Source organism: Haemorhous mexicanus, chromosome 15 (genome assembly GCF_027477595.1).
Source record: "Haemorhous mexicanus isolate bHaeMex1 chromosome 15, bHaeMex1.pri, whole genome shotgun sequence".
Classification (NCBI taxonomy): domain Eukaryota; kingdom Metazoa; phylum Chordata; class Aves; order Passeriformes; family Fringillidae; genus Haemorhous; species Haemorhous mexicanus.
The window spans coordinates 15,818,957-15,843,250 of NC_082355.1; the positions used below are offsets into that span (position 1 = coordinate 15,818,957).

The following is a 24,294-nucleotide window of genomic DNA, read 5'->3' on the forward strand; positions in this document are numbered from 1 at the left end:
ACAACCCCTCCGTTCTGTGATGGCTTGTGTTTGCAGAGTCCCTGCTAAACCCTGGGTGTTGTACAGGAATATCTGCTGGTTAGATGTTCCACATGGCAAAAACGTGTCCTGTTAGCTGGATGAAAAGCAAAAACCCCAACATCCTTCCACGTGTTGGTACGGTGTGAAGAGGAATGGCAATGCCCACACATCGGGTTGTGTGAGTGCCCTTGTGCAGAAACAGGGATCACTTTGGGTGACTTCATTTCCTGGACTTGACTAGGATTGAGGTTTGCTGCTGGAGGTATGTAGGATATAGCCAGTGTTGTTTGGTCTGTAGTTTTTTTTTATTCAGTGTTTCTCAACTTTTCTTTGTACCTTGTGCCTGTACCCCTGCCCATTATTTTCCTGTCTGTCTCCCCCTGCCCCTTCCGTTTCGTAGTCACTGCCGTGTCCTCTGATGTCAAGGCTGTAGAAGTGTGCAGTGAGATCTTTGGCCAGCCATTCCTGGGAGCCTTTGGAATGGTAATTGCATCAGGCTCATGCAAGTCAAAAGTACTTGAGACTTTGCAACCTTCTGTGGAACCCGGAGTTGGTGGAGTAGTGGGGTGGTTGTACCAGCTCCTGTCCTCTCCTCACTCTAATTCCAGTTGTTTTATACAGCATCAGTTTTAGTTCCTCCTGTTCTGAGCCTCCCTCCCTGCTCTTTAGAATACCAAGCCAACATTAAAACATTCTCAATTTTTATTACTCAAAATTTTAATAATGGAGTGTATAACGAGGAAAATTTGGATGGCTAACACAAAACATAATCAACAGGGGGATTAATCTTTGGAGTAGTTGCTTTTGCTGAGAGTTGAACGTGTCTGGCACAAGGCCATGGAATCTGTACCCTCTCGTGGTCAGCAGCTCATTCTGCAGCCACAGACTCAGTGTCCCCACTGTGAAAAGTGCTGCAGTCCAGCTGAGTGTGAGAACTGTGCCACAGGAAAAAAGATTGCAAGAAGCCAGAAAAACTGTATCTTAAAAATAGTTATGAAAAGTTGAATAGCCATTGGTTTGCTTTCTGAAAACAGCTGATGGTTTTGCTAAGTAGTTAAAGACGTTTTTTGCTAAGACATGAGATTTACTTACTTCAAAAATCACTACAAATAGCACCATCTTCTGCATTAGAAATGACATTTACAGAAATGCAACTTGAGGAGTCTTTAGTTATTGAGTTCCAGAGGCTTCTGCAAAAATGTATTGATTGCTTTATTGAAGTATATTTTCTTCTGAAATTCATTAGTATCTTTCACATCCCTCCAAAAAAATTCTCAGAAGATAGAGATCTTTCTCACTTTGTAAATCCAGACTGTGTAAAAGTAATCTCTATATTAATTATCATCCTACTATATTAGATTTATAGCCACGTAAAAACAAATGGTAAATTTATCTCCTCATACTCTGAACTCTTTGATCCATATCTAAAATGCATTTTTTTCCAACAAACTTAACCCTACAGTCCTTAATTTTATAAAGAATTTTTAAGCAATAAAAGCTGTTACAAGATCTGGTTTTAAATGCCCACTGCAGATGCCAGGTGAAATGGTTTAGGGGCTTGTGCCTGGGAAGCCTGGGTTTTAGGGAGCTTGTGTCCCACTCAGGGTGTCATTGAGGGCTCCCCTTGATCCCACTGCTGGAGCTGCAGTGATGTCAGTGAGTGACTCTGGGTTTAGAAGAGGTGTGAGCATTTATGTTCCTTTTGAGTTTTTCAGTTTGGGTGGGAACTGCTTCAGAAGAACAGAAATTATTTTTCCCTCTGCCCTGAAATTCCTTTTACTGTTGCTCTTAGCAGTGGTGATATCCAGAGGAGGCCACAGAGATGCTCCAAGGGCTGGAGCCCCTCTGCTCTGGACCTGGCTGGGAGAGCTGGGGGTGCTCACCTGGAGAAGGGAAGGCTCAGGGGAGACCTCAGACTCCTTCCAGAGCCTAAAGGGGCTCCAGGAGAGGGACTTGGGACAAGGGTCTGGAGGGACAGGACGAGGGGGAATGGCTTCCCACTGCCAGAGGGCAGGGATAGATGGGATATTGGGAAGAAATTCTGTCCTGTGAGGGTGATGAGGCCCTGAGGTTGCCTGGAGAAGCTGTGGCTGCCCCTGGATCCCTGGCAGTGTCCAAGGAAAGGCTGGATGGAGCTTGAAGGAACCTGGGATGGTGGAAAGTATCCCTGCCCATGGCAGGGGGTAGAATGAGATGAGCTTTAAGGTTCCTTCCAACCCAAACCATTCTGGGATTCTGTGATGTGGGAGGCAAATCTTTCCAAGTCTTAGCTGGGACCAGTTGTGAGGGAGAATTTCAATTTCTATGAAACTACAAATTTGTATTTTGCTGACCAACTTAACAGTGACAATATTCATAAATGGAGTATTTATCTTACAATTATGCTGGCAGGATGTGTCAGCTGTGAGGTGTTTAGGTGGTGGGTGTCAAGGTGCAAAGTGTCAGTGAGTCATGGCACACATCCCCTCTTCCATAAAACTACACAGAAGTAACCAAGTACCTTTTGGAAAGTCAGCTAAAACCTAAAAATGAAGCAGCTCTTTCCACTCCAGAATGATTTGTTTGTAATGGAGTTTATTTTGATGTACTGCTGCAAAATCTTGCACCTAATAGTACATTAAAGATGTGACTTACTGCAGTCAAAGTTTTAACCAGGTTTATGTAAGAGACAGACTTGGTGCAGTTCAGAGTGGGAAACCAATAAATTAATTTGGAACACAGATATAATTTTCATTACTCAGTATCTATCTGGTTTCTTGGAGCCTCTTGTCTTGCATATTTGGAGTTTCATTTCAGTTCACCTTCTGCATTTTCCATTGCAAATTTCTTAGTTGTAGTATCTGAATTGAGGCTGTTTGCTCTTTTAGGGTATTAAAGGTGAGGAACTTTTCTGTGTTGCTGGGGTTTGTCTCTAGTTGGAATATTTTTGTTTCTCTTTGTTTTGCTCAGCTGGTATTTTTAGTCCAGAGACTGTGTGTGCTTTTCTGTCCCACTCTCGTCCTGTGAGCTGATGTTTCCAAACTGAAATTTCAGGTGTGTTCTGAGAAACTTTGTTGTTTGGTTCTGACATTCTGGCTGTAGTTGGTGATACAGAATTATGATATTTTAAGGTAAGGATTTGGGAGGTGACATCTGAGGATTGGTGTTTGGAGTAAAACTGGTTACTGGGACAGTCTGGAGTGAGGAATGAATGGTGAGCCCTGAAAGGAGCTGCAGTTACCAACATGCCAAAACCTCTGCAGTAGCAGGTACTGAGAAGCTGCCTGGACAGGCTGAAAGGCTGCTCAGGCTTGAAAAATGATGATTCTCTCTGTCCTAAAAATTCCAATTCCTTTGAGGAAAAAGGAGCTGAAATCTAACTCCAGTATTTCTGTATGCCAGTGCTCATGTCATGACAGCAGTTGGGTAGCCATAGTTTCAGCCTACAGCTGAAATCTCATCCAGAGCTGCTTGCTCCAGGTACTGTCAATGCTCCAAAGTTGTATTTGGATAAAAGACCAAGTTCTTGCTTTCTTTGTTTTACTCATGTTTCCTTTGATATTTTTTACTGACTTTGAAAATAGTCATCCGTGTCTTTAAAGACCAGCATTCAGCTTCCAACTCATACAAACACAGACCTTGGACCATTGCAAACCCTTTGTAGGGCATGGAAACCTGGATTTTGTCATGTGTAGGGTAATTTTTTTTCTTTAAGGAAATCCTTTGAATACTGAAGTCTATGGACACATCTAAAACCTCTATCACAAAACTGGTATTTCCCTGGAGTCGAGGGCGAGCAGTGTCAGTGCTGCTTTCACTGCTAAGCTGTGGTACCACAGACATTCCCTGTTAATGCCATGGTGGAAGCATTGCTGCAAGGTCATTTTCAAGTTTAAAACCTGTATTTTGCTGTATACCTAGGGCTGGGAAAAATCAGCCCCATGAAACTGGAGGCAGAATTTTCAGGCTTTTTTTGCTCCACAGACCACAAACTATGCTGCTTCATGGGTCCAGCTTGGGTCCACACTGAGGAAATAAAAACCAGCATTTTGAAAAATCTGCCATTTTGTAAGCTCAGCAGTTTTGCAGGAGGTGATTAATTGGTGCGTGTTGTAGGAATATTTGTTAGATTTTATTTTAAACCATGTTTTAGGGTATCAGTGCAGGGTTTATCTTCATTTCTACTGCCTTTGGTGTTTTCTCTCATGTTTAATGTTATTACTGTGCACATGAAGTGTGTAGTGCACACTTTATACTTCAAACACAAGATGAAAATCTAAAATTTCTATGCAAGAAATACTTTGATATTTTTAGTAATGGTTATGAAATACAGAGAATTTGTAGGACCTGTGACAGCAACACTGTATATTTTGTATATTACTTTTAAACCCTTCAACTGGCTCCACTGGAGTCCCTCTGCACACTCTGCTCTGCATGCACAGCACATGCATGTGGTTTTATGTGTATCTGTAGTTGCAAGAGCTGAAAAAATTGAGCCACTGTCTTCCGTGAGGAAAGACCAGCTTGATTTAACAGAAATCCTTAACAGGGTGATATGGTATTTTGGAAGGAGTCATCTGCAGAAATCCAGTTATTTCAGTGCATTGAGCGAGGAAGCAATCATATTGCATTAATTAATGCTCATTTGCTGCTGTGAGTGATAATCCATAGTGAGCTTTTGTATTTGAAACTTTTAATACAAATCTGGTTTGCTCATGAAGGTTGTAACAGGAATTCAGATCTGGTACTTCATTGCCTAAAGGTGGTGACCACATGTTGATGCTGGTTTTGCCTATGCAAGGAGAAGTGTTTGCTTAGAAAATACAACTGAAAATGGAACTTGCCCAAATTTCAGTGAACCCCCTGCCATGTTTCCAGAACCCAGTGGAAGTGACCCACCTTGCTGTGCTTCAGTCTGTGTTTCCTTTGTCAGGCCCTGGCAGCTCTAGTGGCTGCATAAGTGGTGTTAATGGTCATGTTGGGGCTTTTGCTATGACTTTTCCATCTACACCATTTTCCTCTGAGTAATTGCTGGTGTTTAATCTGCCAATGAAATGAGGAAGGTTGAGCTGGTTTGCAGAATTTTTTCTCTGGGTCACACACAGGTTTGAGTTCATCCTTTATCTTCCCTTAGCACTTGGACAAAAGCAAAATGCTGCTGCTGCTTGTTTCCTACCTGTAGCTGTTAGTGTTTTCCTTTAGTTGCTTCTTCCAGGAATGCTGCTAAGTACTGTGTGTTTTGGAATAACTAAAGCTCACCAGGTGTTCCAGCTGATGAGGCTACACAATAGAGACATTTGGCAATCCAGCAGTGACAATACTTGTGAAATCCAGCTGCTCTATCAGCAGGGATTACTGAAGCTAAAGCACACACCTGTCAGTGTGTAGGTGTGTTACACCTTCCTGGCAGGGAATCCCAGCTGATTACAGGGATCCAGGCTCAACTTGGACTCTCATCTGGTTACAGAGGCAGGCAGGAGTTCTGGCCCTGCCGTGGATGTCCTCTGCTTGTTGATTTAAAACTAGGTGAAAAAAATCTGATTCTCAATTGTTATTTTTTTAATTGTTGTTTAAAAAAAAAAAAAAAGGTTAAAATTGCATTCCTTGTGTCCCTGAGCAATGCTGGATCTCCAGGATGACATCTTTTACAGGCTGTACATCAATCAGAATAAATTTTAGGGAGCACAGACAGTTTTCAGCTTTCTTATTTTTGTTGACTGCCCCTCCTGTCTGCTTCCCTTCCACTTTCCTGGGTTGGTTTAACTCTGAGACATGATTAATAGTGTGAGTTGCTGTCAGTCATCTTGCTCTGAAAACTTTCTCTGGAGGCTAAGTGTGCACTAACCTTTATGTGAAAAAATTTGGGATTGCAGAAGAAGACTACATTTTTGAACATTAGGTTTGTGTGTTAGTGATAAATAATTTGCCTGCTTAAACTGAGCACATGGTTGAACTCTTTTTAATGGTGAAGGTTACAGTTAGAAAAGGGTAACTAATCACCTTCATAATTCACACTTGTAATGCATACAGACTAATTCATAAAATTATTTTCTAACTTATCACAGTTTGGAGATGGTGCTTACACTGTTTAATTGCCACAAAGCTGCTTTTTGTTTTTAGGAACATTCAGTTTGCTTCCCCCGTTAGTGTTCTGATATTAGACCATTGCAGTTTTATGGAACTTAATATTTTTCATATTAAATGGGACATTCCTAAGAGTGGATTAACAACCTGGTGTTCATTTTCAGCTGTGAATAGCAGAGTGCCCAGTGGCTCCACCAGCTCCTCGCACACTACCGAGTCCCCGACGCCCGAGCCCTGCCCGCAGGCAGCCAGCAATGTGCCCCCGCAGTCCGTGCTCCCCGTGTACCCATCAGTGGACATCGATGCACATGTGAGTAATCCAGCTAAGCTTGGAGTGGATTTACTTGGAAAAAAAAAAATCTAGTGCTGTTGTAAAAATATTCAAGCTGTCTTTATTTTTTGTTTCTGAATATTTGCTTCTTTTTCTTTCCTGTGCATCAAGACTGAAAGCAATCACGACACCGCGCTGACCCTGGCGTGCGCGGGAGGGCACGAGGAGCTCGTGTCTGTGCTGATCGCCCGTGGTGCCAATATCGAGCACAGAGACAAGAAGGGTGAGTGAGAGCCATAACACAATTTGACCATCAACTAATGCTTGAAACAGTGAATTTCAAAATGTGAGCTGAATTCTTGCACTTCATGTAGTAACATTGGTCAGACAAAGCCAGTAAGCTTCTGTCTGCATCTGACTGGGGTCTTGAGCAGATTTGTGAAACAATGAGGCACTTCTGTCCTTTTGACTCACCCTCTACAAATGACCTCAGCAAGCTGGATAGAGGAGCTGATGGGCGTAACCAGCCCATCTCGGCTGTCAGAGCTGAGTGGTGGCAGTTGCCAGGTTGGGTATTGTGGTGGTGTTCACAGGGGTCCCAGGATGAGAGAAGAGATGAGAATCTTGACTCCATGTTTCAGAAGGCTGATTTATTATTTTATGATATTTATTATATTAAAAGAAAATTATATATTAAAACTATACTAAAAGAATAGAAGAAAGGATTTCATCAGAAGGCTAGCAAGGAAAAGAAAGGAATGATGATAAAATCTTGTGACTGACTAGAGAGTCTGAGACAGCTGAACTGTGATTGGCTATTAATTCAAAACAACTGCATGAGACTAATCAAAGATGCACCTGTTGCATTCCACAGCAGCAGATAATTATTGTTTACATTTCATTTTTGAGGCATCTCAGCTTCTCAGGAGAAAAGATCCTAGCAAAAGAATTTCTCATAAAATATGTCTGTGACAGGGTATCATTGTTCTCAGGAACAGAGTTCAGCAAAATCTCACATTTTGCTGAGAGAGCAAAACCACCATGCCACCTGTGTGGAGCTCACACTGACCACTTGCAGTCAGCAACACATGCAGGGCAGATGTGGTCACTGGTTGGAGCTTAATTTAACAGTAATTCTGCAGAAAGCTGTGACTTCTCCAAGGAGAGGAGTTGGTCAGAACTTAATCCAAACTGATCACTGCAAGCACTGTTTAAATTTCTTTTGAACAGCCTTTGGCTGGAATCAGAGCCTCGATGTGACAGGGTCAGAAGAGGGTTGGGAAAGGCTCTGAGATTGTGGCATCCAGCAGGAAACCCCCAGTCTGAGGAAGAGATATGATCAATAGAAGTCATTCTATTCATGATCAATCAACCCATTTGTGCTTTTCTGCTCCTTAATAATTGTTTCGAGATACTCAAAGTTGCTTTTCAATACAATCTCATGTTACTAGGTTTTACACCCTTGATTCTGGCTGCAACTGCTGGACATGTTGGTGTGGTGGAAATTCTTCTGGACAAAGGTGGGGATATAGAAGCGCAGTCGGAGCGCACGAAGGATACTCCGCTCTCCTTGGCATGCTCCGGTGGACGCCAGGAGGTACAGACATGTCCTCAAAGGGCTGGAATTGTTACTTGCAGATAGGGGCTTTTTCTGTAGAGTGTTGGGTTTCTTCTGTTGTTGATACATCTTACTTTTTTTCTAGAAGGTTTTTCACTTGTTTCAGTGTAGCTAATTTAAGGCTTTTTCCTTTTCCAAGAACGGAAGAAGAAATTTAAGACTTTTTTCTTCTTTCCCCATCCCAGTTTTGTTAGTTAATGGTCACAGTCACTTGGGATAATTTGTGGTCTGTGAGGGAGGCACATATTTGTTGAATAACTTTATTCACTGAGCACTTCCCTTATCCATCTTCCCTGTTCTCAAACCTGAAACAGCCAGTGCAGGCACACAGGGGCAGAAGCTGGGATTTTGTGTGGGCACTACATGGCTTTAGTGATATTGCACAGGGCTGAGAAGTGCAGATGCAATGCAGGACACATTGTTCCCATCTTTTAAGGATGTTTCAGAGTTCTGTCAGATTTGTGTGTGTGTGTTGTTATCAAATAAGATTTGTGAAATCTTTCCTATTTCAGTCATGTGTGTAGTACCTTAGAAGAAGACATGGAAATGGCCAAGAGCTCTATAGTAGTTTAATATAAGGATTAAAATAGTTGGCCAAAATTGGAAAGTTTCCATTTTACTTTTGAATTGCAGATCTTTAACAGTAAAAGTGTTTCTCATAAAAAAGGCAAGATCATCATGGCCTGTAGTAGTAGCATTACATATTGAACAACTGAAGTCTTCAGTTCTTCCTCTTTAATTTTTTTCTTTATGCCAGAATCTACCTCTTATGTTTCTGGCTTAAGAAGGAGCGTTTTTTTCTGGCTTGTTTGGAAATCATCTAGCTTATGTTAATAGTAAATTGAGGCCCACTGGAGTACATCACCAAAATGGTTTAATTTTCTATCATTTTATTTCTCTGAAGCAACTTCTGATAGAGGAGTTCTTCCTCATCCTCATTCCTTTAAGTCACTCTGATTTTTACCACACTTTTTTTTGTTTTGAAAGTTCATATAATCCACTTGGCCAAACTTGGCTCAAGTGTCATTTGAATTCAAGTTGCGAGATGAGTTTTTCTGAAAGAGATGCTCAGACATTGTGAGACATTATGGGAGTGGGGTAGATCTATTGTTTGCAAACTTAAGATTCCCAGGAAGAGCTTCACTTTAAAGCCTTGCAGTTTTATTTAGGTAAAACGACCTTTCTGGCAGACAAGTGCTCAGCTGCTGTGGTCATGGTCTATGAGGGCTGTACAGAGATAGGGAAAAGTCAAGCACAAGAGGGTGGAGATTTTCCTTTGGAATCTTGTCTGTTGACAGAGGAAACTGGTAGCACATTGGAAAGGCTGTAATAACATCCTCTCACTCCCTGGATAATAGCAAAGGCCACAATATGTCTGTTAATACTTGTCCTGTCTTTGCAGGTTGTTGATTTGCTGTTGGCCCGGGGAGCAAACAAAGAACACAGGAATGTGTCTGATTACACGCCGTTGAGCCTTGCTGCATCTGGTGGCTATGTTAATATCATCAAGATTCTTCTCAATGCTGGGGCAGAAATTAATTCCAGGTAATGTAGCATGTGACCAGCTGAGCTTCAGTGTGGCACAGGCACTCCCTGTTGGCTCCATCCTGAGGCACAGGTTGGAATCTCAGGTGTTTTCAGACCTCCTTGCAACAGTGTTTTTACACTTCTTCTATGTTCATGTTATCTTAGTGCTTTTAAATCCTTTAACTATCACAAACTTCATCTGATTTATACCTAAATTTTAAGGGATTCTAGTTTGCAAACCTATTTTTTCCTTTTCCACCATTCTGAGGCCTGAAAGACAAACTATTTCCAAATAGAATGTCAAGAAAGCAGCCAAGTGCTCAGGGCAGCTCGGTGTGTTTGAAAATGTCTTTTTCAAGCAGAGGAACAAATTTACACAGCAGTGTCTCTTAAGCCTGCTCTCTATTCATTTTAAGAAAACTTACATATATTCTAACACTAGATAGAGTGAGAGAATACTTTAACTAGGGAAAGTTAAAGCTGCAGCTGTGCTAGAAGCATGTTTTTCTTTGAAAAAATCAGATGTAGCTTAAGGCTTATGTTTGCTTCGGCCATCAGAATGTCTAACAGCTGAAATATATTTTCCTGGTTTATAAATTGCAATTGTCTATTGCATATAGTCCCTCTGGTGGTTTCTCCTAATTGATTTAAAATGCTGCTATTTTAGGTCAGTGCCTATATTTTGTGTAGGTTATATATTCCTTTCTGACTTAAAACAAAACATTTTGTTCCTCTTGGATACACTTATATTTCCCAGAGCTTTTCTTCTGCCATGAGCACTGCAGTTTGTTTCTTTCCCTCAGGACTGGCAGTAAGCTGGGGATTTCTCCTCTGATGTTGGCTGCTATGAATGGCCACGTCCCTGCCGTGAAGCTGCTGCTTGACATGGGCTCTGACATTAACGCCCAGATCGAGACCAACCGCAACACAGCCCTCACCCTGGCCTGCTTCCAGGGCCGGGCAGAGGTGGTCAGTCTGCTGCTGGACAGGAAGGCCAACGTCGAGCACAGGGCAAAGGTAAGTGGGGGACTTGCCTTTCCTTATGATTTATTGCCTCTGAGTCATCAAGTTTCTTCAAATTTTCCTGTAACTTTGAGCTTCTCTGGGCTCAGAGGAGTTATTACGTCAGAGCGCTTAAATGTTCTGAAATGAGTGTGGTTTCTTTTAAAAAATAAGAAAGCATCAATGATGATGTATTTTTTTGCATTAGGGAAAAGCTGACCAGTCCTTCTGAGTTTATAATGAAACTTAGATTGACTCTTGTCTAGACTTTTTCAGGTTTAAACTTGACATGATACTCAGTAACAGAACAGATACAGATATTTTTACATGCAAGTGAAGTCTAGGCAGGAAGAGAATAGTGTTGCTTGTGATTCTCATATAGAACAGACTTCTTGTCTACAACCAAAGTAGTGCAGTCAAACTTTGTAAAGCTTTTACGTTGCTATAGAACCCGTGGCTTCAGTACTGTGACCTTCTGTGCCTCTGAAATGCTCCACAGGTCCCATCCTTTGGTGCTCTGGGACAGCTTTGTGTCTCCTGCCATAAAGCAAGCTTAAAGCTTGTGTAGACAGCCAGACTGATTTCCCCAGCACAAAGGAATTTTTGGTAACTCCTAAGGCTGCTGAAATAATTGCTGTGTCTGTCTACCCCGCCTGCTTCTGGAATGACTGTGGCTGGAGAAAAGGGGATATGGATAAAAGCCAGCTCTCAAATGGTCAGTTGGGCATGTTAGCAGCTGGTGTAAGTTTTTTTAACAGTCTGACCTGGCAACTAAGTTGGGCCCAGATCAGTCTCAGTGCCAAGGGAGGCTAGAGAAAAGCTATAAAGCCAGTTTCTGAGTATTTTTGTAGAAACACTTGTGTCTTCTTTTGAATCTGTTCTAACCTCTGTTGTAGAGATCTTGTTATAAACTTTGCATTTGCTGTTGAGACAGGTATCTGGTGGTGCTTAGTCAACAGTTTGCTTGGGTTTGTATAAATCAAAGCCCAAGAGTGTTTGGGTTTTGGGTTGGTTTTGTTTGGTTGGTTTGTGTGTGGGTGTTTTGTTTTGTTGTTGGGGTTTTTTTTGGTTGGGTTTTTGGGGTCTTTTTTGAGGAAGAGACTGCTTGAAGTTAGGCTCCTAAACTAAATATTAGCAGCTAAATAAAAATCTGATTTCCCTTTGTAGGAATCATTTATGTCTTATCTGAAGTATGTTGTGCAGATTTCACGGAGTAACTCGTTCTCTTTGCACAGACTGGTCTCACACCTCTGATGGAAGCAGCTTCAGGAGGCTATGCAGAGGTTGGAAGGGTTCTCCTTGATAAAGGAGCAGATGTGAATGCCCCACCTGTGCCTTCCTCAAGAGATACGGCTTTAACAATTGCAGCAGATAAGGGTCACTACAAGTTCTGCGAGCTCCTCATTAACCGGTAAATCATTGCTTCTCATTAAGTGTTCAGGCCAGAGTGGGTGGGGCTCTCAGCAACCTGATCTCGTGGGTGGCTTTCCTGCCCATGATAAGGGGGTTGGAACAAGATGAGCTTTCAGGTCCCTTCCAACCCAAAGTAGTTATAACTAATGATTAGTAGCACATTTGTTCTGTATTCCTCTGTGGCAAGGGTGCTCCTGTTCACATTACCTCATGCACCTGAGAGCAAAGGGAATGGGAGACTTTGCAAATAGGGTGTTAAGTCTGTTCCCTACTCTGCAGTGTTATCCTGGAATATCTTGCTATTGCAGTGTTAATCAAGCCAAGCAGGCAGTTGTCTGGCTTGTGGCTTGAACAGCTTGTTTGTGTATGAATCCAGCAACTCCCACGTGAGCATTTCCTCACTGTCACTTGGGGGCAAAGCCTGGAAGCAGCCCTTGAGTTTTTCAGGCATAACCCAGTGTGCTGCTAAAATCTCAAGGGGCTGCTTTGTCCTGTGGGTGGTCACCACATTGATCTTTTAAAGGTGGCTGGTTGCTTATCTCTGGTACATTAGGTGACATGAAATGAGTGTCAGGGAGTTTTAAATATTCCCCTTGTCACTACCCTGCAGATGAAACAGCAAATTTCAGGGACAGAATTCCTCATATCTTGCCACTGTATTTTAGTTATTAAAGTTCTAGATCCAGTTGTACTCTGATATTTGTGACAGTCTGTACTCTGTTTTGTGATCTTGCTCTCTGACTTGCCCCTTTGCTGATGCCATGTCTCTGGGTTTTGCTCTTAGAGGGGCACACATCGATGTCCGCAACAAGAAAGGAAACACGCCGCTGTGGCTGGCAGCCAACGGCGGGCACTACGACGTGGTCCAGCTGCTTGTGCAGGCAGGGGCAGACGTGGATGCTGCAGATAACAGGAAAATTACCCCTCTTATGTCAGCATTCCGCAAGGTAGGAGACCAACTTCTTGTATGTTTTCAAAACAGTGCCTCTTGTTTGGTCTTGAGTCTGAATGCTTGGGTTTGGAAGAATCAAATATAAGATGGCAAAATTGCTACTTCGATAAAATATCTGCTTCAAAGTCATAGTTACTGTACTTCACAAAGATCCAGTTCTTGAGAGCTGAAAAACTTGGTTCCATAAATTATGTTAGCTTTATCATTTCCAGTTGTACACTGGGCAAAAACTTTGACTGTTTGATATTTCCATATTTCTGCAGTCTGTACTGCTGATTTCAGTCCTGCTTTGGAGGTGAACACAATACCAGTCTTCAATAAGCTGTCCTGATTCCTTTGTGCTTCTCTCATTCTGTTGTGATGGGACACTGTAGTCAGCTCTTCTGTCACCCACTGCCTTTTCTTCTTGGCAGGAAGACCATTGCTTTGGGATGGTTCCATCAGTTGTGGTGTTGGATGCAAGGAGCATAAGCAGAGGAATTTATTAACTGTAGCTGCTTTGCCTTTAACAAAGGAGCAAATAACTGTGCAGCTTTTTTTTACAAACAAAAATGCTGAGCTTGCCCCTGTTTTAACACTGCCTTGCTTTCACATAACTTCAGAAGCAACAGTTGGGTGCTTTGTGTGGTTGCACCCTGGGAGCAGAGGAATGTGCTTGCAATACAACACTTCCCAGGGTAACATTCAGGTGGCTCAGTTTCCTATCTTGGCCTGTAATTGAACAGTCCAAGTCAGCTCCCTGGAGTGAGTGGCAAGAGAGTGGCTTGGGTGACAAATTGTGTCTAAAGAGGGTTATCTTGTGTCTTGATTGTTACTAAAACCATGAAGATCTGCCTCTGGTCCTTGTATTTTAAAATAAAAAGTAACTTGTGGAAGAACTTGTCTTTGCCACCTTGTAGCAGAGCAGTGGCTGTGTTGTCAGCCCTGAGCAAGCAGGAGCTGCCTTTCTTCCCAAACAGCAGCTTACCAGAAATGTTCTTGCTTTTTTTCAGTGTTTTGCATTGAACTGAGAGATACCAAACTTGTATTTTGGTGATGAATGTTGACAATTATATACAAAAGATTAGAATTTTCTTTGGTGTTCCAGGGGCATGTGAAAGTAGTTCAGTTCCTGGTGAAAGAAGTGAACCAGTTTCCTTCAGACATTGAGTGCATGCGCTACATCGCCACCATCACAGACAAGGTGAGCAGGACTTGGGGATGGGACCCTGGCCTGAATTTCCAGCAAAGATATCCATGGGAAATTCCTGAGTGTTCTAAAACTGAATGTACATGTTTGTTCACATACATCTGATTTGGAGATTTGTGCATGTCTCCTTTTTAATATAGCACTTAAAAAGTAAATCAGCATTAGATCCTATTCTGTGATTAGTTTGTATGTTTATGAATACAGGGAAGCTAATCTCATTGTAGAGCAAGCCTCACTTCTCAGTTGTTGTTTACTATAGTGGTAGTAAGACAAGTTTGCATTTCAGGACCTGTTGAAAAAGTGTCACCAGTGTGTGGAGACAATTGTGAAAGCTAAAGACCAGCAGGCTGCAGAAGCCAATAAAAATGCAACTATACTGCTGAAGGAGCTAGACCTGGAAAAAGTGAGTAGATGATTGCTGTCACGTAGCAGTGTTTGAAGTGTGTGTGAATCTCTAGGCTGCATTTCCTTTCATGCTTCTTGGGGCAGTCAGTCTTCATGCTCTGGCTGTCTCCATGTTCCTTCCCCTAATGTATCATACAAGTGAGGCACAAACGGAGGGTGGCAAATCAGAACTGACTTCTGCTTCAGCCACTCCATTGTCCTTCTTGGGAAAGCTTGGACTTAGCAATAGTCAGTCCTTAGGCAGTAGTTCTCTGGGATCACCTCAGCACAGATGATGTGTGAGTAAGGGAGGTCTCCAGTCTCATGGTGTATTTCTATGGGTGTAAATCATGTCCATAAGCATTTTATGGACTTCTGCTCAGGGGAGTTGAGCAGATATGGAGAAAATCCCCTTCTGTTTGCTGAGAATATAGTAAATTATTCTAAAGTAACACACTCTAGAGTGGGCTCTCTTAATGGAGGTTCTTACAGTTTTTGACAAGTTGCACATTGGTTTATTAAATTTTCCAGGTTGTGGACTTGTTGAGCACACATCAGTTGCTGTGCACAAACAGTGCAGCAGATGACTGATTCCATATATTAAAAAAAAAAGGTTAAAATTATAGCCATTGAGTACTGGCTTTTGAATCAAAGATATGGACATCACACCAAAAATATCACTGAGCTTATTAAATGTTTGAGAAAGGACTGAGAGGATGAGAGATTTTTCTGGTCTTCCATTAAAACTGTATTTTTTTTAATACTTCTGTTTTGGTTATTACTTTGTTATCATTCCTCAGAAGTTTTGGGACCAGCTAGTCTTGTTGTTGCATAAGGTCTGTCCAGTTTCTGTGTAATGATCCAGTATGTGCCAAAGTCATTCTGGTTCATTGTGCTCTCTCCTTTCTCCTTCCCCCCACATTTCTAGGGAAGATCTGAATTATAAGTATAATTTAATTAGTCTGTGTGAAAATGTTTAAATATGGATTCTTTTCTCCTACATAGTCAAGAGAGGAGAGCAGAAAACAAGCTCTTGCAGCCAAAAGAGAGAAAAGAAAGGAAAAGAGAAAGAAGAAGAAAGAGGAACAAAAAAGAAAACAAGAAGAAGATGAAGAAAACAAGCCTAAGGAAACTCTGGAGCTGCAAGAAGATGACGATGAAGAAGAAAATGATGATGAAGGTAAACAAGTGTTTCAATGAACAGAGTAGTTGTGGGGGTGCCACCTTCTAACCATGAAGGTAAAGGAGTCTGTTTGAAAGCTGGTCTCTCATATTTGACAGTGCTGCATGGCTGCTGCCTGGCAAAACTCCTTTGCTCATTTTTTCACCCCCTCCTTTGTTCACAAAAGTCTCTCACTCTTGGAGGATTTACAGCTGAATTTGGTGCTAGTCTGACAGCTCAGCAAGGAACATAACTTCAGCTGTGGTGTATTCAATGAGGGGACTGATTTTTCTGTTTGGTGGGTTCTGATGGTATATAAACTGCTTTTCTTTCAGTGGAGCAAGAAGTTCCTATAGAGCCTCCAAGTGCAACTACTACAACTACAATTGGAATTTCTGCAACTTCAACTACCTTCACAAATGCCTTTGGGAAGAAGAGAGCTAATGTGGTGACTACCCCCAGCACAAACAGAAAAAATAAGAAAAATAAAACAAAAGAGACTCCTCAGAATATGCAGATAATTTTGCCAGATCAGCATATATCTCTAGCACAGCAAAAAGCAGATAAAAATAAAATAAATGGAGAGCCAAGAGGTGGTGGTGCAAGTGGGAACAGTGATTCAGATAACCTGGATAGCACAGATTGCAACAGTGAAAGCAGCAGTGGAGGGAAAAGCCAGGAGCTGAACTTCACCATGGACACGAACTCCTCGGAGCGGCGCTATGCCTCACTGCTCATCCCCTCTCAGGAAGATAAAAACAGCACCTCAGCTTCCAAAACACCAGCCAGGTGAGACTGCTCTGCTCCTTGCCTGCTGTTTCACAAGGTTCCACCCATGCCAGTGTCAATGTTCTGTAGCTTAAGCTCTACACCAACTGTACATTCCCAGAGCCTAGAGAGACTGAGGCTGCTTTATTTGCAAAGCTGTGTTAAGTTTGTTGAACACAACCTCTTTAAAACCTTGTTAGAACAAGATTTTTTGGCATTGTTGGTCAGTTTTTAATACTACTTTAGCAAAATGGCCTTTTTTCTCTGCACTTTTTAAGCATCCATGTTGCATTGTTAGCTTTGTTAGAATAGACCTTAAAGTAAATATGCTGGGAATTTAATAAGGAAGTGCCAGCTTTACTTATCATCCATACAGAGAAGTGGTTTTTTTTTACCTTTTGATTGTTTTATGGTTTCATCATTAACTTGTTTGACTTGCAATCTCTTTCTTTTCAGGAGAGAAGAAGATGACTCTGAGCATTTCACCTGCCAGGTTGATGGCCAGTTTGATATAACCTTGTCGAGCCAGAGGTGAGAGTCAGAGGAACTCAGGGAATGTAGGGGCCACATGAATGGTTCAAAGGGTCATTCAGCTGCCTGGGAATGTGCTGATAACTTTTACAACACCACTTTCTGAAGAGGTCATTGGTCTGAATCAGAAAGCTTAGATCCCATGTGGGTCTGTAGTCTTTGTTTTTGCATCTAAGTAATACAAGTCTGATCCCCCATAGTTTTGTTTTCTCTTTCCATTTTCTGCACTAAGGGAGGGGGAAGAGCAGGGAGGTTGATCTGTAGGACACTGGGCTGACAGAGAGGCCAGCTTCAGTAAGAACACAGACATTGTGGCATCAAGAAGGGCAGTGAGACAGGGCTGTTGTCTGACTAACTGAGACACTTGTCTGGGAATGGGAAGAGAGGATATTTTTTTGTTTTCCTATTTTTCCCCAGATTCAGGTTAGATGCAGAATGAATGAATTCATTAGTCCTTGTGGTTAGAGGGTATGTGTTTTGGGCTCCCATTAGGAGTGTTAAAAATTGGAATTAGTCTCTCTTCTGTTCTTTGAACATAGATTGTTTCTGCCTTGGACCTTTCACCCAAGGTTTGCTGCAAGAGCCCTGGGGTCCTGTGCAGTTCAGTGCAGCAGGATAAGCTAAATGCATCCTTCTGCCTCCTTGTTAGAGGTGGTTCTTCTGGAAACAGTTCATGCTACTAGTTTCAAGCTGCAGGGATGTAAACTGTATGCTGTCATTTTATTCTGTAATTTGTAACCAGCACATTTCTGTTCCCAGACTTGATGGTGAAGGTCATTCGAATTCTTTGTCGACTACTTATAAGTCTGTTTCCCTGCCTCTGAGCTCTCCAAATGTAAAGCTGAATCTGACCAGTCCAAAAAGAGGCCAGAAAAGAGAAGAAGGCTGGAAAGAAGTGGTTAGAAGGTAAAGACTTTAATACTATGTTTTAAAACTGTCTGTGAGCTTTTTCGCTTGTAAATTATTCTCAAATACAGAATGTCCAGCAAGATTATATAACTGAAGAATTAACTTACAGGAAAATCTATCCTGCTTGCTCTTGGAGCACTGGGAAAACCAACTGCAGCCCTAATTTGTAGCAGCTCCTCACTAACTTAATGTGAACGTGACATAAACATTGTATTTGGCATCAGAAAATAAAGACAACCTGTGACTTTAGTGGAGTAAAGGATGTGGGGACAAAAAAAAGGGGAAGGGGGCAGAGGGCAGTGAAAAGCCCTACAGCAGATGATTGCCCATGAGCTAAAGGCAGAATGGATGTGAGTAGAGGAGAGGCAAATGATCCCTTCAAGGCCAAAATTCATTGTACTTTGGGCAGTGACCTTGATCACTGATTCAGTGGAAAATTGTGTTACCTGACAGTGAGTGCTTAGAGCTACAGTGAGATTTAAAGTTTTACTGTAAAGCAATCTTTTCTTTTTAAAATGTACTGGGTTTTACTGTATGGCCATTAACACCCCAGTATCTCTAACCTTTATCCTGTCTGCTGCTTGGAGCTAGAATGATCATCTGGCTTTGGGGTTTTGTTGTTCTTTGTATCAAAAGGGAATACAGCACAAACATACCAATGTTAGATGCTTTGGGTGCACTTAGGAAACCCTCCTGCTTTTGTGTTCTGCAGTGGCAATGACAAGATGTGCTCATTTTGGAGAATTTTAGGCTGTGTGCAAAGAACATATTGTGTAGAGGGCTTGGTGCATTTGGATTAGTGGAAGCCACAGAGTGTTCTTAATAAAGGTTAAAAAGGCAGTTTTGAATGAAAATTCTATGTGTTTGAACTCTTAGAGTTGGTTTGGTCTCTGCCTTTTGATTTGGTCACCAATGGGGCTCTCCCCAGTGACGTGGCCTTGCTGGGTGTGTGGTGGCAGCCTGGTCCCCACTTGGGGAGTGATGCAGGCAGGAACCCCTCAGTCAGCCCTGACCCCCTCTGACCTGGGGTTGCTCCTGCTCTCTGGGGCTCTTGAGTCTCCTTGGCTCAGCCCAAGTGTTCACATGGGTGTTGCCTGCCCGTGTGTTGGCCTTGGCAGTGTTGTAGACATGCACCCAGAGCCTGCCCTATCTCTTTCCTGAGGAATGCCCTAAGGAACATCCCATTCAGGGTTCTGCACTGGTGTTTGCTGTGCCCTGACTGATAGAAGCATGTCCTGCCAAAGAGCATTGTTGGTGACTGTGGATGTGTGGGTGCAGTGCCCAGGAGCTCCTTCTGCTAAAGCCCCTCCTGGTCTCAACAAGAATTCTTCTTCCTTCTCCCTATAAGTGCCCCCAGCTAGAAGGGATGTCTATCGAAGTAACCAATGTAAACATCCCTTCTGCCCCTGACAGGCAAGTGGGCAGAGTTTTGAAAGACCCTCCCCCCAGCAACACTCTGCAGCCAACACCAATTGAGCAATTTCAGCTGCAGAGAGGAGGGCGCTGCTGCTCCGGAGCAAAAAGGTACTTGGGGGGACACTTCTCTAGGTGAAAACCATCAGCCTTGGGAGGGAAAGAGGGAAACAGCTGTGGATGGTGGATGGGAGGGGACTGGACACTGGGGTGGGCTCTTCTGAAAGGGAAATGCCTCCTTGAGTGGCTGTCAGAGGTCCTCAGTGGGCTGGGGTGGAAGCTCAGACCAAGGTGCAGTCAGGAGCCCTGTGAGCAATACAGGTGATCTTGAAACTTAAATGAGCATGGAGCTCTGGTTTGGGGAGGGAGTAACTGTGATGTCTGCCTTGAGAAGGAAGCCTTGGAAGGGGAGGTGGGGAAGAAAACCCAAAGTGTGAAACAGCCTTGGGATAGAGCTGGTGCATGCACTGGGGGTTCTGGGGATGGGGGGGTTGATGTGTGCTGTCCTGGCAGGAATGGGGGAAAGAAAAAACACCTTGGCAACATGAGGTCTTACTTTAGAACATTTCTGTGTGTTTAGATGTTTAAAATTAAACAGGTTTCCTCTAAGTCCTGTTAAGTGACAATTCCCTGAGAATCAAGTTACTTACAAGTTTCCAAGACTGGAATAGCTAGGTGAAGCTGGCAGCCTTTCCACAGGGTGGTGGGGGTCTGTGAGTGCTGTGATTTCTGAAACCCCTTTGAATCCCCTCTGTTCAGCATTGAGCCAGTGCACATCAGTAGCAAGCCTGAAAGCAGCTTATGGGTGCAAGAGGTCCAACACACCTTAAAGTCTGGGGACAATGATGGCCCAGAGACCTCAGCTGAGGTCTGCATGCAAGCAGAGCTTGTGTTCAGACACTTCCAAAAACTGTGTGCTTGCTCTGACCCACCAGTACCATGTGAATCAGGAAAACCCTGAACTGACTGACCTTGGTGGCAGCATTGTGGCCTGACAGTGAGCCTGCTCCTGCAAGTCCATGCTGCCATGGAGGGGCTTCCAGCAGCTCCCTAAATCACAGCACTGCACACCTTCACCTGCTTTCACCCACCATTGTTTGTTGGTGACACTGCACTTCCAGATCTTGAGGTGTGAAACAGGTGGATACTAAAAGGTTGTGGATGCAGGTGGTACTACAGAGCTGATCACTGGAAAGCCATCTTCTCCTTGCTATAAACAGTCCAAGTAGTCAAGCCATGGGCTTTTATATTTGAAGCAGTGCTGCTTGTATAAATTCAGGTTGATAAGCTGAGGATTTGCCTCACTTTGGAGAGGTACCCAAGATAAGATAAAATCCAAAAGGGATTCTGAAGTAGTGTGAAGCTCATATATCTGTGTTACAATAGTGGTGAAATAAATGTTACTGGAGAATCCTTATCAGGTACTGAGGATGATGAGTAGTTTGAGTGGGGGACTTGGAGAGAGGCTCCAAAAGGATCAGCAGAAAACCACTTGCTGCCCTTAAGGATATTACTTCAGTCACTGTCGGAGAGCACAGGGGTTTTGTCTGTCTTTGAAGTCTGAATGCATTTCACAGATTTCTGATCTTTGTGATATAGGTCAAAGAAATTATCAGTCCCAGCTTCTGTCGTATCTAGAATAATGGGAAGAGGTGGGTGCAACATCACAGCAATTCAAGATGTCACTGGTGCCCACATTGATGTGGATAAGCAAAAAGATAAGAATGGAGAGAGAATGATCACTATAAGGTACAGTATCTCAAAATTAAAGTCTTGAGTTACCCCACAGTGTTATTTATTGAAAAGCTTGTTTGCTTTCTAAGGCAGGATCTATTTAGCTTCTTTGTTCTACAATAGCACATACATTCCTGTTGCCAAGATATGCTGACAGTTGACTTCAAAGATAATCCTTAAGATACGCAGAAGTCAAGAAATAACTTACTGCAGTAAACTTACAATAGAGTTACAGATCAGAATAAGGTTGAAGCTACAGAACGTTGCATAAAGTGGGGCTTCCTTTTGCAGGAGATAAATCTGTTTGTGTTTAATCTAGGGGTGGTACAGAGTCCACACGATATGCAGTGCAACTCATCAATGCCCTTATTCAAGATCCTGCCAAGGAACTGGAAGACTTGATTCCTAAAACTCATATAAGAACCCCTGCTTCGAGTAGCAAATCAATCCACGCAAACTTTTCATCTGGAGTCAGCACTGCGACTGCTTCCAACAAGAACTCGTTTCCTCTCGGAGCGCCGCCCCTGGTCACGTCGCAGTCATCAACACTATCGACTTTCCAGCCTCCTAACAAATTAAACAAGAATGTCCCAGCCAACGTGCGCTCATCTTTTCCGGTGTCTCTTCCTCTCGCTTATTCTCACCCTCATTTTGCCTTGCTGGCTGCCCAAACTATGCAACAGATCCGGCACCCTCGCTTACCTATGGCCCAGTTTGGAGGAACCTTTTCACCTTCACCGAACACTTGGGGACCATTCCCAGTGAGACCAGTTAACCCTGGCAGCACGAACAGCTCTCCAAAGCATAATAGCTCGAGTCGTGTGGGTAGTCAGAATGGAAACGTTCTGCAGACGGAGTCTCCTGGGTTAGCCACGTCCAGCTGTCCCGTTACCGCCTCGTCTGTAGCTGCTTCCACCCAGCCTCTGTGTGTGACCAGTAACCGGACTCCCTCCTCGGTCAGGAAGCAGCTCTTTGCCTGCGTCCCCAAGACGAGCGCTGCAGCAACAGCCATCTCAACTGTGACAAGCACCTGTAGCACTCTGCCCTCAGCTTCCTCTGCCCCCCCAAACAACGGGCAAGTGCCCACAGCGTTTCTGCCATCTACTGCTCCGCAAGCGCAGCATTCTGCCCTGAAGGCAGACTCCTTCTCGGCTGTCTCCGCACCCAAGGAGAAGGCATCCGCCCCCGAGCAGCCGCCGACAAGCGCGTGCCCGCCAGCTTCGGTCGCAAGCAGTTGCAGCGTGTCAGCCAGCAGCAGCTCCGCGGGCCCCGAAGCGCGCCCGGCCGGCAGCCCCGCCCCGCCCAGCAGCGCGCAGGATGAAGTTCTGCCAACCAGCATGTCCGAGATCAGCCCTTCCATGTCGATGCCTTTTTCATCCAGCTCAGAAACTGCTCCTTTAAGCTTAGCGTCGCCCAGGTCAGTTGTTGCAGATAATCAGGACAACAGTAACTTACCTCAAGTAGCTGTACCAGCACCTCGAGTTACTCACAGGATGCAGTCCAGAGGTTCTTTCTATTCAGTGGTACCAAATGCAAACCTCCATCAAGATCCTCAGTCTATTTTTGTTACGAATCAAGTTCCTTTAACACCTTCTCAAGGTCCACCTGCTGCAGTGCAGCTTTCGTCAGCCATGAACGTTATGAACGGTTCTCAGATGCACATTAACCCAGCAAACAAATCATTGCCTCCTGCCTTTGGGCCAGCAACGCTCTTCAATCACTTTAGTAGTCTTTTTGATAGCAACCAGGTGCCAGCTAACCAAGCATGGGGAGACTGTCCACTCTCTACCCGAGCAGCGGCTGACCCATCTTTCACTGTTCAGTCTACCTTTCTGAATAACTCTGTGCTAGGACACGTGGAAAACGTTCATCCTGACAACTCCAAGGCTCCTGGTTTCAGGCCACCTTCCCAGCGGGTTTCAACTAGTCCTGTAGGTAAGTCATTAAGATCATGTTCTGGACAAAATCATTTCTTCAGCCATTGCACTTTGATCGTCATACTGATGGAGAAATAGTCTACAAATGACAGCTGGAGAATGCTCATGCAATGAGGATGGCCTGTTTTTTCCAAGTGCTCTTTAAAATGCTGATGATTTTTTTTTCTTCAGCTCTTCTAGGCTGTTAGGAGTTGGGAAGATTGCAGATGTTGCATTGCTTCTGCTCTGTGTGAGACAGGAATGCTCCCACCTGCTTGTAGTGTAGCAGCAACTTTAGGTTTTAGGTTGGAATGGAGCACAGTGTGGGGTGACACCAAAGCTGAGGACTCCTGGAGGTTCCAGCTGCAGCAGTGACTGCGTGCAGGTGCTCCATATTGTATGTGAGATTCCAGCTTGACTCAGTGAGGGGAAACTCTCTGTGCCTTTTGGTTCTTGATAGGGCTCTGGGATTTTAATAAGCTTACTTTGTGGAGCTTATTGGTGTGCTGCTGTGTAGGGTGTTCTATTCAGAGGTTCAGTATAGCAGTACTAGCACATCTGGATTTGTTTGAAATGGGTTGTGAACACTGACATTGAGCTCCCTGCCCTTGCTGTGCTCTGCCTGCAGGACTTTTATCTTCTCAGTGTTCAAACGATGTTGCAGACAACCAACTGCACCCATTAGGTGAAGGGACCCTCAAGAGATCTCTTCTGTGCCACCCCTTTGTGTTTGCCATGGTGGCTGGGGGATGCCCTGGAGCTGGGTATCTGGAGAGCCTTGCTCTGGAGTCATCCTTGCCCACAAAATGTGTGTTGGGTGTTTGGGCTAAAGCTTCAGGACTTGAATGCTGGGCTGGGACAAGTCAAGTGGTTTGACTTTCAGATTAAAGAGAAGGGAGCATTTGGAAGATGTGATGGTAAGGAAAGATCTTCAGCATTCCCTTTCCTCTCAGTTGCTTGACAGATGTGCAGGACTTCTGCAAAGCAGAACACTTCTCTCTTACTGGCTTTAACCACAAAACTGGGCTGTTTGCTATGACTGGAGTTTTCTCAGTTGTTAAATTGGGGCTGTTTGCTCTGCAAAGCAAGGGCACACCTAGAACTCTGTGCCACATCCAGCCTCTGTGCAGTAAGCAGAATTAGATGTATCAGATGAAGTAACTGGACCTTGTTCAACAGAGACTGTTATTAAAGAGCTGCCAGACCCCCAGCAGGCTCCAGAACCACTTGACAGTGGCTCAGCTTTTCCTCTGCAGTGCTCTGAACTGGGCTTGGCTGTTGCTAAAATAATTCCTGGGAGAGGAAAGTTATGGCAAATGGGATCTGCTGATTTCCCTGATGATGACATCCTGCCTGTGCAAACATGGGTGACAGGGACTTCCCACAGCAACAAAGTTTTTTGCTGTTCCCTTATGTTAAGA

The 24,294-nt window shown here is 43.6% G+C and overlaps 1 protein-coding gene across 11 annotated transcripts in view; it reads left to right on the top strand.

Moving 5' to 3' along the window:
- Window positions 1-24,294, top strand: part of ANKHD1 (ankyrin repeat and KH domain containing 1) — a 99,887-nt gene that overhangs the window by 64,283 nt on the left and 11,310 nt on the right. For 10 of the 11 annotated variants that reach the window (XM_059859963.1, XM_059859959.1, XM_059859960.1 and 7 more), the window contains 16 exons: window positions 6,249-6,394; window positions 6,527-6,638; window positions 7,807-7,952; window positions 9,376-9,518; window positions 10,304-10,517; window positions 11,738-11,913; window positions 12,700-12,862; window positions 13,955-14,050; window positions 14,343-14,459; window positions 15,446-15,620; window positions 15,938-16,391; window positions 16,827-16,901; window positions 17,661-17,807; window positions 19,224-19,334; window positions 20,823-20,972; window positions 21,277-22,892. In XM_059859963.1, coding sequence (XP_059715946.1) covers window positions 6,249-6,394; window positions 6,527-6,638; window positions 7,807-7,952; window positions 9,376-9,518; window positions 10,304-10,517; window positions 11,738-11,913; window positions 12,700-12,862; window positions 13,955-14,050; window positions 14,343-14,459; window positions 15,446-15,620; window positions 15,938-16,391; window positions 16,827-16,901; window positions 17,661-17,807; window positions 19,224-19,334; window positions 20,823-20,972; window positions 21,277-22,892 — 4,041 coding nt within the window. Of the gene's footprint in view, window positions 1-6,248; window positions 6,395-6,526; window positions 6,639-7,806; window positions 7,953-9,375; window positions 9,519-10,303; window positions 10,518-11,001; window positions 11,194-11,737; window positions 11,914-12,699; window positions 12,863-13,954; window positions 14,051-14,342; window positions 14,460-15,445; window positions 15,621-15,937; window positions 16,392-16,826; window positions 16,902-17,660; window positions 17,808-19,223; window positions 19,335-20,822; window positions 20,973-21,276; window positions 22,893-24,294 lie in introns of those variants that run through there. The other variant, XM_059859970.1, reaches the window with a different exon arrangement.